The sequence below is a fragment of the Peromyscus leucopus genome, chromosome 1 (genome assembly GCF_004664715.2).
Source record: "Peromyscus leucopus breed LL Stock chromosome 1, UCI_PerLeu_2.1, whole genome shotgun sequence".
Taxonomy (NCBI): Eukaryota; Metazoa; Chordata; class Mammalia; order Rodentia; family Cricetidae; genus Peromyscus; species Peromyscus leucopus.
Window position 1 is genome coordinate 153,185,945 of NC_051063.1, and position 14,238 is coordinate 153,200,182.

Below are 14,238 nucleotides of genomic sequence, written 5' to 3' on the forward strand. Positions count from 1 at the left end.
GAGACAGAGACCAGCTTAGGCTAGAACTCCTTATGTAGTCCAGGTTGGCCTTGAACTCAAGAGACTTCTGCATTTGCCTCCCAAGTGCAGGGATTATAGATGCACACTACCATTCCTGGCCTCCTATTCAAATTTTTGTTAATGAGTAAATATTGTTATTCTTTTCCTATAAAAAAATTCATTTCCTAATTGAAAAGATAGCCCTAATTTTTCTATTAAATGTTTTATAGTCTTATTTTTTTCTAAATGATTGCAGTCTCTGTACAGTTTACTCTGTATTATGAGTAAAACAGCAATCATTTTACAAAAGTACCAGAGCTGGGTGTGTTGGCACACATCTGTAATCTTACTTCTCTAGAAGAAAAGGCAGGAAGATTACTCCAAGTTTGAGGCCAGCCAGGGCTACACAGCAAGATCTTACCTCGATGTAAAAATTTAAAATTATATTTAAAATTGCATTTAAAAGGTTATTTTAGAAGGCTACCATTGACAACAAAATTTTCTTTCTTTTTGAGACCAGGTTTCACTATGTAGTTGTTCTGAAACTCACTATATAGACCAGGCTTCCTTGAACTCACAGAGATCTACCTGTCCCCTGCCTCTTGAGTGCTGGGATTAAAGGCATGTGCCATTACATCTGGAGGCAACAAAATCTTTACTAATTTACTTCAAAGGAAATGTCAGAATTTTCAAGAGAAATGGCTTTTTTGGCTTGGGAAGACGACTCAGTGGATAAAGTACAGGAAGACTGAGTATCAATGCCTAAAACCTACTTAGATAAACTGGACGCTGTAGGGCATGTATGTGTCATCCATGTACTGCTACAGGAAAATAGGAGGTGGGAACAGGGGCAACTCTGAGTGAATGGGCCAGGATGCCTGACATATGTAGCAGAAAACAACAAAACCCCAAACCCATAGGAGACTTGGCTCAAACAAAGCAGAAGTCAAGGACCAACATCTAAAACTGTCCTCTGACCTCCACATACACACGATGGCACATATGTGCCTGTGTTTATACACACCTCCAACCCAGGGGTTGGAGCACTCCAACGTTCTTTTGTTGTTGTTGTTGTTGAGACATGTTCTCACATAGCTGGGTGGTCTGAATGAGATGCTCCATAAGTCTCAGGCATCTGAATACTTGGTTCCCAGTTAGTGGCTGTTTAGAGAAGATTAGGAGGTATGGCCTTGCTAGACCAAGTGTAGCACGGTGGTTGTGTTTTGAGGTTTTCAAAAGTCTCACACCAATCCCAGAGATGTTAAGTTTTCTAGCAGCCTGCTGCCACACCTTTGCTCACCTATCATAAACACTAACCCTCTGGAACTAAAAGCTCAATTAACTCTTTTATAAGCTGCCTTGGTCACAGTGTTTTATTACAGCTATAGAAAAATAATTACAATATTGAGACTGGCCTTGAACCACAGACCCTTCTGCCTCTACCTCCTAAGTGTTGGTATTACAGATATGCTCCTTCAACCCCTAAATGTCTATTATAAAAATACTAGAGTTTTCCTACTTTTCCCTCAGAAATCTAAAAAGGTCACATACCAGAAATGCTGCAGAAATGCCAACATCCTGTTTGTGACTGGATGCAGAACTATCTGTTGCATTCACATTTAAACGATTGGCCCAGAATTCCTCAGCACTGATCACTTGGCTCATAACAAGGTCTTTATAGAGCTGGAATAAAACAGGATCTTCTTGGAGCATTCTGGTGATAGATACAGTAAATGTAATTAAACTTCTGTGATATTCACATGACTACTTTCATTTTGTGATGACTGAGTAGAAGTCATTGGATTAAATCATTTTTAGAGTGATAAATGAAACACAAATAAAGGGAAGGAAGTTTTAAGAAGCAGACTAAATTTTCTGAGACAAAGAATTGTTCTTATACATCTTTCCATTCTTGCAATACAAAGTTCACTTTGTATTTGAACAGTACTGTATTCTCCCACACATAAGGGTGAACAAGAGAAGGGACAGCCACAGAGTTCCCAGTACTTATTCATCATTCTGACAAACACAAAGAACTGTAAGTACCAATAACTTGGACAGATACTGTTAATGAAATAATTTCTCTTACCAGAACATTTCAATGTTTTTCTATCTCAATCTTTCACAGTATGGATTTTTAAGATTATTAATTTTTAAAATAATTTAATAAAGGCTTTTATTAGGGGGTAAGGAAACACAGAACAAGGCACATGGGGAGAAAGACCCTCTGCAGAGGTGGGACTCAGAAGTCTAAAACCCCACAGTATGGGTTCTTGGTTTCTTATTCACAACACACCTCTAATAGTTTAGTATCGTCTCTGTAATAAGAGCTGGAGAAAGAGCAAGGAACCACAGTGTTTTGTAATGTCAGGAATCCTAATCAAATGGTAGGCTTCATGCAGTAATTTTGGGGCTGCATGGTCTTGTTTGCCGGAAGTCACACAGCTAACACATGGTAAAAGTGGAGAACTAGAGGCAGTAACAGCATGGATCCTATTTTCCTACAGAAGGGAGACGTGCCAAGCCCCTAAGAAAGTGGGGAAGCAGAATCTCCACTTTCACCTGTTCTTTTCTTCCAGTTCTTTATTGGCTTTCCGCTTGAACTTGGGCAGCAACTGCTGAAGGAGGTCCTTCACTGCATCCCGCTCTTTCACCGCTGTGCTTTCGTTGGAAAAATGGAAGTTTGTTGTGTCCCCTGCATGCAGGACCAGCTGAAGCTGAATTTTAGCTTTTCCTTCTGGACTGATTTTCTGGCCTAAAAGAAGCATGAAGCTAATTAGACAAGGACACTCAGAATCTCAAGGACATCCTGGGCTATAATTTCAAGCCTGAGCCTAGCTTATGATATAGGAGACACTGCCACAAAAGTGAAAATAACTCAAATACATTATATACATGTATGACCATGTAAAAAATGTTTTAATATGAAGAAAAAAAAAAAAAAAGAAACTTAAAGTGAATGATTAAGGAACAACCTGGGATGTAGTAGCAGTTAGTGGAACTCTTGCTCATCTCCTATTGCAGACCCTACATTTGATTCTTGGCAATGTCAACTTACCTGTCTCTCAACAAACCCCAAGCATACAGGTTCTGAGAATATTTGATATAAGCCTATTGTAGTATATGCTAGATGAGGCCAGAGTGCACAATCAATGGGACTTTTTCTTTGGAGGCAGGGCCTCCTATATAGCCCAGATTTTTCTCAAACTCTATTTGTAGCCAAAGACGACCTTGATCTTATGATCTTCTTTCCTCTAGCTACTATGTGCTAGGATATATAATGTGCTGCCACCCTGGGTTTATGTAATGCCAGGGACCAAACTCAGAGCTTTGTATATGCTATATAAGTACCCTACCTACTGAGTTATATTCCTAGTCCCTGAAGATTTTCTTCCTCATCGTAACCACCACATGTAGATTGAAAGTTCTTAAATATATGTACATAACAGAACCCGTGGTCTTTCTTTTTCTTATGTATTTTGCCTGCATGTATGTATGTGTACCATGTGTGTGGCTTGGTGCCCAAGGAAGCCAGAAGAGGGTGTTGGATCTACCCTAGAACTGGAGTTACAGATGGCTGGGAGCTGGCATGGGGTCTTTTGCAAGAACAGCAAGTACTCTTTTAACATTTGAGTCATTTCTCTATCCCCAGGATCTATGTTCTTAACAAATGGCTGTCATGGCAACAGTGCTTCTCCTTTCTCAAAGAGGAATCAGAGATGGAGGGCTCTGTCCCACTAAATAGGCAACTCATGGCAGCGTGGCATACTGTACAGAGTTCTCACTAATAAACAGATTTCTGATATGTGTGTGTATGGGGTGAGGGGGAAGAAAGACACACACACAGAATGTCTCTCTCTTTGTAGTCCAAACTGGCCTGTAACATGGAACTTTTTACTTAAGTCTACACTGGCCTCAAATTTTTGATAACCCTATTGGCTCTGCTGTCTCCTGAGTGTTGGGATTATGAAATGTGCCACTTTACCCAGCTTGTCTAGACAGATTTTATGAACCTTAAACAGAAATTTTGGTCTCAAAGATGACGCTTCTAAACCAATAGTTTAGATGAAATATTTTAGCAAAAATGAACATATTTAACCATCAGCCTTCATGCTGCATTATTCTGTCCCTCCGAAACAATCAATCGCTTTCCCCCAGGCTTTTTGTTTTGTTTTGAGACCGGGTCTCACTACATAGAACTTGTAATTCTTCTTCCTTAGCCCCTTAAGGGCTGAGATTAGAGGCATGTACATTATTCAGAGACGCTACACTTAGATGTTTAAAGACACCTGTAATTTTCTGAATTCTCACTATACATGCCTCCAGTGCACATTGCCACTGCTTCATCCTTGCTCTGGTTTGGGCTCCTGTTCTGAAAAGTCATGTCCCTCTTAAAAAAAGATTTCATTATTTTAATTACGTGCATGTATCTGTGTATGGCTATGTGCACATGAGTGCAGATATGTGAGGAACCTAGAAGCATCAGATCCCTCTGGAGCTGGAGCTTCAAGTGGTTATGAGCTGCCTGATGTGGGTGCTGGGAACTGAACTCAGTTCTTGAGAAGAGCAATACATGCTCTTAACTGCTGAGCCATCTCTCCAGCCCCATATCCTTTGGTTTAATTAGCCAACTTCTGTTATGATAGGTACATAATGCTCATTTTACTTGAATCATTTATTATTTATAACTTTCAATGGCTTCTTTCAGAATAGGCATTTTCCTGATGCAAACTATTCTGATACAGCTCTAGACTGGGGTATATACTCAACAGCTTATATTGTAGAAAAATGGGAGACTGGCATATTCTTTTTGTACACCATGGGTATAAAAGTATATATATTGTAAAGACATGGAGCTAATTTCCTATTCCCTTTTCTTTCTTCCCTTTTTTGGGGGTGGAGTGGGGTGGGTGGGCATGAGGCACAACAAGGTCTCACCACATAACCCTGACTGGCCTGGAATTTGCCATGTAGCTCTACCTGTCTCTGCATCTTGAGTGCTGGACTGAAGGCTTGCACCACCTACCCAGTCTTTCATTTCCTATTTCTAAGTAATACTAACACAAATAGCTCCCAGTTATAAAAGAAATTGTTTTAAATATTATTTCTTTGGGAAATTAAGATTCTAAGTTATTTCAATGGAAAAAGGTAGGTATCTTAGTCATTTCCAACAGTTACAGGGAGTTGAATCTCTGGAAAAGGACTGTTACTTACACATAAAGGATGCCTACCTGCATGCTCAGAGCTTTCTGCCTTTGGAAGTACCATGGTGCTTGAAATCTACACAAGACTTTTACCTATGAAAAAACTCACCCCCTCCCCGACCCCGAGAAGGGTTTCTCCGTGTTGTTTTGGTGCCTGTCCTGGATCTTGTTCTGTAGACCAGGCTGGCCTTGAGATCTACCTGGCTCTGTCTCCTGAGTGCTGGGATTGAAGGCATACACTACCACCACCACCTGGTGAAAAAACTCTTATATCCAGGGAATTAAGTGGATCTACACTAATGGTCACAGTTAAGGACTCTCCTGGGTTGTTCTTATTCAAGATCTTAGTTAAGGGCCATGGCTGTGGCTAAGTGGTAGAGTGCTTATTTAACATGTGGGAGACAATAGGTTTCTACCCAGCAGATATATATATAGTTTAGGAGATTGTAAGAATTGTAGAAATTGCTTTCAAATTAAAGATTCCAAATTTCTAATGCACTTAAACCTACTGTTCAACTCCAAAATACTATACATTCTGAATAAATTCCAAGATAACCTTGCAAATATGGAAAAAGAAGGTATGTTTATTTTAGCCTTTACAGCTGAATGTTCTTGGGCAGAGGATTGTAACTCAGTGGCAGAGTGTGCACCCAGAATGCAAAGAGTCCTTGGGTCTGATCCCCAATAGTCCCTATTGTGACCTCAAAAGCTCTGTATATCTCCCATCTACCTTCGTTATAAAGTTAAATATATTTTTTCAGCATATAATGGCCATAGAACAAAATTAGGTAATTTGTCTAAATGCAAAATTTTTGTGAAGGGACAATCTGGCATCATCTACCAATCTACCTACAAAACCTCAATGATATTAACACACAGATTTTTGTTTGTTTTGAGACAGGGTTTCTCTGTGTAGCAGTCTTAGCTGTCCTGGGACTCACTTTATAGATCAGGCAGTCACTGAACTCACTGAGGTCCACCTGCCTCTGCCTCCCAAGTGCTGGGATTAAAGGCATGCGCCACCACTGTCCGGCTAAAGATTTATTTATTTATTATTTATTTATTATACATTGTTCTGCCTGCATGTATGCCTGCACACCAGAAGAGGGCATCAGATCTCATTACAGATGGTTGTGAGCCACCATGTAGCTGATGGGAATTGAACTCAGGTCCTCTGGAAGAGCAGCCATGCTCTTAACCTCTGAGCCATCTCTCCAGCCAGCCCCTACCACAGTTTTATAATATGAAATATTTGCAGTAAAAAATTCTGAAATAATCTCTTAATTGTCCTTCAAGAGAGAACAGTTATATACCAGACTGTATATCTACTCAGTGGACTATTATGGAACTTTTTAAAGCACACACAGAAAAAAAATTTTTTTAATGAAGGCAGGTTTACACTATGTAAATCTGCAATGCACAGTGTATATTTGATGATCCTATTTTATAATTACCACTGTATGTTCTTCTAATATAAAATATAAAACTGTCAGACTACACATCAGATGTTAGTACATGTGACTTACATTTAATATCTGCATACATATGGCTGATCGTAAATCTATCTTTGCCTTCAGGTGCCCAAGCAATTCTTTCTGCCATGAGGTACAGTGCTCCATCCTGCTTCTTCTGACGAACCTTCTTCACTATCAGCAACACTTCTTCAGATGAAGTTGCCATGATGGCTATAAGGTGCTAAGAGGGAGGCAAGAGAGAAAAAGAAATCAACCACATCAATGTAGGTTAAAAATAAGTAAATAAAAATAGATGTATAGGGGCTGGAGACATGGCCCAGTGGTTAAGAGCACATGGTGCTCTTCCAGAGGACCCAGGTTGGATACCTAGCACCCACGTGGTAGTTCACAACCATCTGTAACTCCAGTTTGATCCAACTCCAGGGGATCTAACACCCTCTCTGGCTTCTGCAGGCATAATATGCCCCTGGTACACATACATACATTCAGGTAAAACACCCATACAAATTAAAAATAAACAGATGTACAATTAACAAACCAACAAAAGGCATTCTGACTGTTTTAAAAACTGTATATGCCTACAAACCACAACCCAAACCACATGGAACACTTTTGGAACATCCCCAATCTCCCCCAAGGCTTATTTCTAGTTAATTCTTTCTTTTCTCAAGTAGCTAATTCCTGATTTGTACCACGCCAATTTCATTTAGTACAGGAATGCTGGTAATGGTATGCCTGCAATCCTTGTACCCAGAACTGTGAGGAAGAGGATCAGAGTTCAAGGTTAGTGTGTGCTATAGTAAGACTGTATTTTCAAAGTGGGGTGGGGAGGTCTCGAGGAAGAAGCAATGGCAGATAATACAAGGTGCCATTTAATCTCATTTAGTCCCGACTTAATCTTATGAAGCAGGCTCTATTTTTAGTTAGGTTTTGTAGATAAGGAAACTGGATGTGAGATGTCAAGATGTTTTTCTGAAGCATCCAATAAGTAGGACTAGGTTTCTGTCTTTGTCAGGCTGACCTCAGAGTTACACTACATACATGTCATGTATGTTCTACATGTATGACTAGAAGGATAGACAAGTTGATTCCCCCGCCATTATCTATTAAAAAATATGTATGTATTTTTGCATTGTGTGAGCTGATGACTTGAATTTAATCTCTGGATCCCACAAGATGACAACAGAGAACTGATTCCTTTGTCAGTTGTCCTCTGACTTCCCAGTTAAGTTGTGTTTTGTGAGTTTGTATGCACACATGCACCCATAGACTGAATAAAATCACCTGCACTTAGGAGGCGGCAAAATGATGGCTGCAAGATTCAGGCCAGTCTATTCTACATAGCAAGCTCTAGGACAGCCAAGGCTACATACAGGGAAACCCTGGCCCAAAATGATCTTAAAAAAAAAAAAAAAAGTTCCCTCACCACCTCAAAAAAGTCTTCCCAACAGCTGATTCTCTATAAAACCAAATTAGAATAACATGTGGGTAAGAACTCAAACAGTTTTAGTTACTTGTAATTCTGCAAGAATAAACATTTACATTTTAATTTAGAAATGTTAACTTTGTAACATTTACGGAGCTATGAAATATACCCCCCGACCCCCGTTTTCTTCTATGTAGCCAGGCTATTCTGGAACTCACTCTGTAGACCAGGCTGGCCTCAAACTCAGAGATTTGCCTGCCTCTGCCTCCCAAGTGCTAGGATTAAAGGCGTTGCAACGCCACAGCCCAGCATCTGTTAAATGCTTAATATTAACTTTGTATAGATATTATAACAAGTAACTAGGAAAAACTTAAATGCTCACCCTGACAATAGAATATAAAATGATACTGTGTACTATATAAAACACAATTTAGGAAACATCAATCAAAACCTGTGAAAGATTGGAGAGAAGTTAGGAGGGTGTTACCACATAATTACCCCAATAATGTTAATCAGTAGTTTGAAGAAAAGTGCCAGCACAAGCTTCCAATGAACTGGGCTGGGCTTGGAAAATAACAGAAGCACCTGAGTGGGGCAGGTAAAGAAGCAAATGAGGTAAAGACAGAACCTGGAAAGTAAAGAGTTCAGCACATCAATAGAACTGAGTTTCAGTACTTAACAATGGCCTTTCCTACATAACACAGAAACCATTTCCACTAAAATTTATTTAAGGCAGGGCTGAGATGCAGCTTAGAGGTTGAATGTTGTCTCAGCATTCTTTCTCTAGGCCCTGGGTTAATCCTCCCCATTTAAAAATTAAAAATTTCAGAGATAAGTTATTGAACACTGGGCACAACTGTCAATTGTCTCAGAAAATTTGCTTGCCAAGTTTCTCTGGTCATCTGTAGTATCTTTGTTAAGTGTAAAGAGGACACATTTGGGAGAGCTAATAGACCCACTAGGGTTACCCTACAATGGCTTCTGTGATTTTCAGATTCCTTGGGTTCTTCCCAATAGAACTCTGTAAGAGCCATAGTGTTTCTTTTGTGAAAAATATTGCTGTAGGCTACTTTAAATCTAGTATGATCAATGAAGAGATGTATTATTTTATGGAATTATCTGTTACAAGACTTTATAGTTAAAACCTTGCCTGAAGCTGCATGTGTATGTCTTTGTTTTCTGATTTGATACATTTCTCTCTCTCCCCTCAACTAGTTTCATTTTTTCCCAGTGGATTCTAATCTCTGAAGTTGTTACTGTTTTCTAATACTCTCTGCATAGCACTTACTTTGGGGGGTGGGGGTGTGGGTGTTTTGAGACGGGGGTTTCTCTGTGTAACAGCCCTGGCTGTCCTGGAACTTACTCTGTAGACCAGGCTGGCCTGGAACTCACAGAGATCCACCTGCCTCTGCCTCCTGAGTGCACCATCACGTCCTGCTAATAAATTCATTTAAGTAATTCTCCCAAGGTAGCATGCACAGGCAGGCCTTCATGGGTCTGCACCAGGTCCTTTAACTATATTACAGCTTCCAGTTCAGGGTTTTTATGGAGTTACTGAGTGAGTAAACGTGTGGGTCTCTGTTTCTTTTACCTTCTCTTGGGCGATGTTCCTTCTGTTTGTTTTGCCAAATTCTGATGCGTTAGTTTTTGTTTTATCTTACTATATTTTATTTTGTTATTATCCTTTGCAAGGGGATCCCGATGGGAACTGGAAGGAGCAGAGGGAGAAACTATACTCAGGATATATTATGTGATAGGGGGAAAATCTATTTTCAATAAAAGGAAAAAAATCATTTAATGAAAAAAAAAAAGAAACAAAATTGTCTCTAAAAACAAGGTCTTGTAAGTAAATATGCAAAATTAAAGGATACACTGGTTTTCAGAAAAATGTGTTGAATATGTACAAACTATATAACATATTTCCTTAATATTTTACAATGTAAAGGCATGACTAAAAAATTTACAAAAAAAAAATCTGTTTTAAACTATAAGCATTATACTTCAAAATTCCACCACAAACAAACCATCATTTGTTTTAAAGATCATACTGGATAAGTGTTTGAGCTCTTTGTAGTAAATGCAGTTTGGGTTCATAGTACCATGTTTTTCTTACAGATGGAACCCGGGAGTGAAGTTCCACTTAGGTAGCTCTCCTCAGCCCTAACATCCCTGAAGTAGGCATTGTTGCATGAAACATTTTTTTTTTTTGTTTTTCAAGACAGGCTTTCTCTGTATAGTTTTGGTGCCTGTCCTGGATCTCGCTCTGTAGACCAGGCTGGCCTTGAACTCACTAGAACTCCGCCTGGCTCTACCTCCTGAGTGCTGGCTGGGATTAAAGGCGCGTGCCACTGCCTCCCGGCAGCATGAAACATTTGACACTTTCTTGAACCAGCAGCCCAATTTGGGATTTAGGAAATATGCATACTTTAAATAGTTCTCTTGACTTCCAAAGGTTTCTGACACACTGGAAATCATAGCATGAAATCTGTAACAGCTACGGGATCATTGTATTTTACCTTCCAGCATTTATGTTTGTGTGTGTGTGAGAAAAAACATGTATGTCTGTCTCCCTTGGTAGACTGCAAGCTTCACAAAGATCAAGATTCAATGTGTTCTATTCATTATAGTACAGCACCCAGCAGCAAATCGTAATCCTCAGAAGGGTCTAATATGTATTTGTGACACTGAACGAAAATCTTTATTAAAGAATAGTCTTGCCAAGACACAAGAAACCTTTGCACATACATCCTAAACTCAACTACAGGATACTATAGCTTTCTATTCATAGACCAGAGTGTCATTCTCACAAAGATTCCCAAAATTGGATCCTGCCCTAGAAAGAAATTTTAGGAAAAATTTACAATGGTCAAACAGAAATCTGTAATTACTGTCTTTGAATTTCCATTACCTACCTCTTCTTCTTCCAAAGTATACAGAAAAATAAACTCCTTACCATTCTTGCCTCCTGGAAAGGAGGTTTACAAGAGTGAGCTATATCTACTAGCATAAGACATGGATATCTGCCCAGATATCAAAGGTAGAGTGAAGAATTGCCATGCTCAAGGGCAGCCTGATATACATGTTAAGATCTTAAAGAAAACAATGAGTGAAAAGAGCTCTAGAATGCTTGCTATTAAGCAATCCAAAAATGTTTTATCAGTACAGCAATATAGAAAATAAAACTTTGGAAGTATGTAAAAAGGAACCAAATGTGGCTGGACAGACAGATGATTTATCAGTTAAGAGTTGTTCTTGATTAGGACCTGGGTTTGATCCCACATAGTGGCTTATAACTGTTTGTAATTTTAGTTCCAGAGGATCTGATGCTCTCCTCTGGCCTCCTCAGGCACTAGGCACACAGTTGGTGGGTGCACAGACATACATGTAAGTAACCCCCCATCCCCAAAACAAAACCACAAAAATTAAAAGGAAACCAAAGTGGAGTGTTATTGTTATAAGGATGGTTTCACAAGTGAAGTATTAGGGAAAATACTAAGTGCATGATAGAAGGAAATAGCCAAATACCCACTAATAAAAACTGCACACTGATAAGAGTATATCACTAAACTTGAGAACGCCAGTGCTAGGATCAAAAGGTGTGTACCACCACACCCACATTTTTTTTTTTGAGTGTAATAATCTTCCAAGTATTTTTTAAAGAACTCAGAACCCTCTGCATTCACTTAATTACCTTTCTTTTTTGCTGTGGAACAATCCTTTCTGTATATTATGTGAATTTATGTTATGATTGGTTTAATAAACAAGCTGGCCAATAGCTGAACAGGACAAAGTTAGGCAGGAAAGCCAAACTGAGAATGATGGGATGAGGAAGAGGGAGAGTCAGAGGTTGTCAGCCAGATGGAAGAACAAGTCGGATACACAAAATGGGATAGAGGTAAGTCATGAGTCTCAGGGCAGCACATGGATTAATAGAAATGGGTTAAGTTGTAAGAGCTAGTTAGTAACAAGCTTGAACTATCGGCCTAGGTTTTATAATTTATATTGTCTCCAAGTCAGGTATTTGGGAAGTGGCTGTCAGTTATTTGGAAGCAGGCAGTTGGAACAGAAAAACTCCACCTACAGTTTTCTTTTTCTGAGATAGGGTTTCACTATGTAGCCCTGGCTAGCTTGGGACTTATCCTCAAATCCAAGAGAATCACCTGCCCCTGCCTTGCAACTGCTGGGACTAAAGGTGTGCGCCACCACCAAGCCTAGTTCTTAAAATTGCTTTTTTATATCTGTACTTCTACAGATATAAGAAAGAAATTTATATAAGAGGAATTCAAATTCATCGAACTGTTGCACTGCTCAGTTGGCCAAGTAAATACAGCAGATGATCTCTCCCTTTAAGTGCAGATGATATAAACTGGGTGTGTTGCCTCAAGCCTGCAATCCCCTGGCACTTGGGAGGCAGAAGAGGTGTTGCTGAGTTCAAGGCTAGTTTACACTACACTGTGGAGACCCTGCTTCAAAAAAGATTCAAGCCTACTAATAGGCACAAAATTCTTTCCAGAGTTGTCCTCATAAGCCATTAGGATGCCACTAGAGGTTATATTTATAGTCCCTTGTATTATTATCTCTTCACACAACTATTCTGGTTTTGGCTTTTAAGAATCTTAAGGTTGACAAATTTGACTCAGTGTTTTTAGGAAATGTCCTTAGAGACAGGGCACTGATCCACCTAAATTCAGCTTCATTGTAGCTTTTTTTATGATTTTTAAAAATCACAAGTCTGGGATAGGGTATGGTGGTGTACACCTTTAATTCTAGCACTTGGGAGGCAGAGGCAGGTGGATTGCTGTGAGTTTGAGGCCAGCCTGGTCTACAAAACAAGTTCCAGGATACAGCCAAGGATACACTGAGAAACCTTTTCTTGAAAAACCAAAAACAAAACAACAAAAAATGACAAGTCTAGACATTGAGAACATTGCCTGGAGCCAGACCTTGCTTGGTGTGTTTTTTCATACCATTCAGTTTTCTGTACCTAGGCCTGCATGCTTTCCAATCAGTCTACAATGAGTTGTACCCACAGCCCTACTTTTATTTTTTTTTCTTTTGCCGGTTCTGGTGATGTAATCTAGCACCTTACACAAGTTCAGCAAGCACTCTTAGCTTTGGGCTGCATTCCTGACTCACAAACCTTTGTTTTACCTTAATTTAAACTGTAGTCTTTGAACGAACAACAAAACAAAACACAACAAAAACAAGATTAAATTGTGTATATTAGGGTACAACTTCCGGTAACTGGTTCTCTCCTTCCAACACGTGGGTACCAGGGGTGGAACTCTGGCTTAGCAGCAAGCACCTTTACCAGCTGAACCATCTCACCGCCGCCCTGGGCAAAAGTTTTAACATCTCTCTCCCACCCTTGTTTTACAGATGGTAAAATGGGCATGTAAGCGTCAATTTCACCGTAATTTAGCCTTAGAGAACACTGGAGAATTTATAAAAATAATCACATATTGATGGTCCATTTTACATTGCATGGCTGTCAAACTGGTTATAACTAAAACTGGGTGTGTGGCTCACGCTTTAGGAACAGTTTGAAGTGTACGGGATGACAGGTGGAAGCAAAAAGACACGCAGCCACCAAGGTGAGGACTTCTTACAAGAATCGAAAGATTCTCCGGGGCAGACTTTCTAACGGGAAGGGCCTCAGTGTCCCGGAGAGGCCGCACTTCCTTCCTTCTCAGATGAGTGTGACCCGGGAAACCTTCGAGTCCCTTCGGCGGAAGAACGGAATGCCTTTAGGCAGTAGATTAAGGGTCAGGGCACCTCCTTCCCACTCCGGGGTAAGAAGGGCAAACCACACAGCCAGCCTGTGGGGTCGCGGAGACGACGGCAGCGAGGGGCTGAACCCGCAGCGCTCCGCGCCCCCGGGGCCTGTCAGACCCTCACCGCCCACCCACCCCCATTCTTCAGTCTCAACTTACCAGGTGGGGGCCACTGCCTCCGGCCTGGGCTCCGGGAACCACGTCCGGTCAGGTTTAGCTCCGCCGCGCTCCTCACAGCCGCTGCAGGGACGAGGCCGAAACCCAGCGGCCAGAGCCGTCGCCGCCGCCTCTGTTGCCGGGGGGTCTCGCCTCCATCGCTGGCTGCGAGGGCGCTGAGGGCACGTGACCGGAAGTGGAGG

General features: G+C 40.5%; 1 protein-coding gene across 2 annotated transcripts in view; it reads right to left on the reverse strand.

Annotated features, from left to right (window-relative positions):
• The window catches only part of Gtf2h1 (general transcription factor IIH subunit 1), a 29,324-nt gene extending 15,098 nt beyond the window's left edge, over positions 1 to 14,226 (reverse strand). The window contains exons 1-4 of one of the 2 annotated variants that reach the window (XR_005089981.1): positions 14,039 to 14,207; positions 6,731 to 6,899; positions 2,563 to 2,755; positions 1,552 to 1,714 (exon numbers count right to left, since the gene is read on the reverse strand). Coding sequence is in view for 1 of the 2 variants with exons in the window: in XM_028860287.1 (XP_028716120.1) it covers positions 1,552 to 1,714; positions 2,563 to 2,755; positions 6,731 to 6,884 (510 nt within the window). In the remaining variant the exon portion in view is untranslated. Of the gene's footprint in view, positions 1 to 1,551; positions 1,715 to 2,562; positions 2,756 to 6,730; positions 6,900 to 14,038 lie in introns of both variants that reach the window. The other variant, XM_028860287.1, reaches the window with a different exon arrangement.
• Between the last annotated feature and the right edge of the window lie 12 nt (positions 14,227 to 14,238).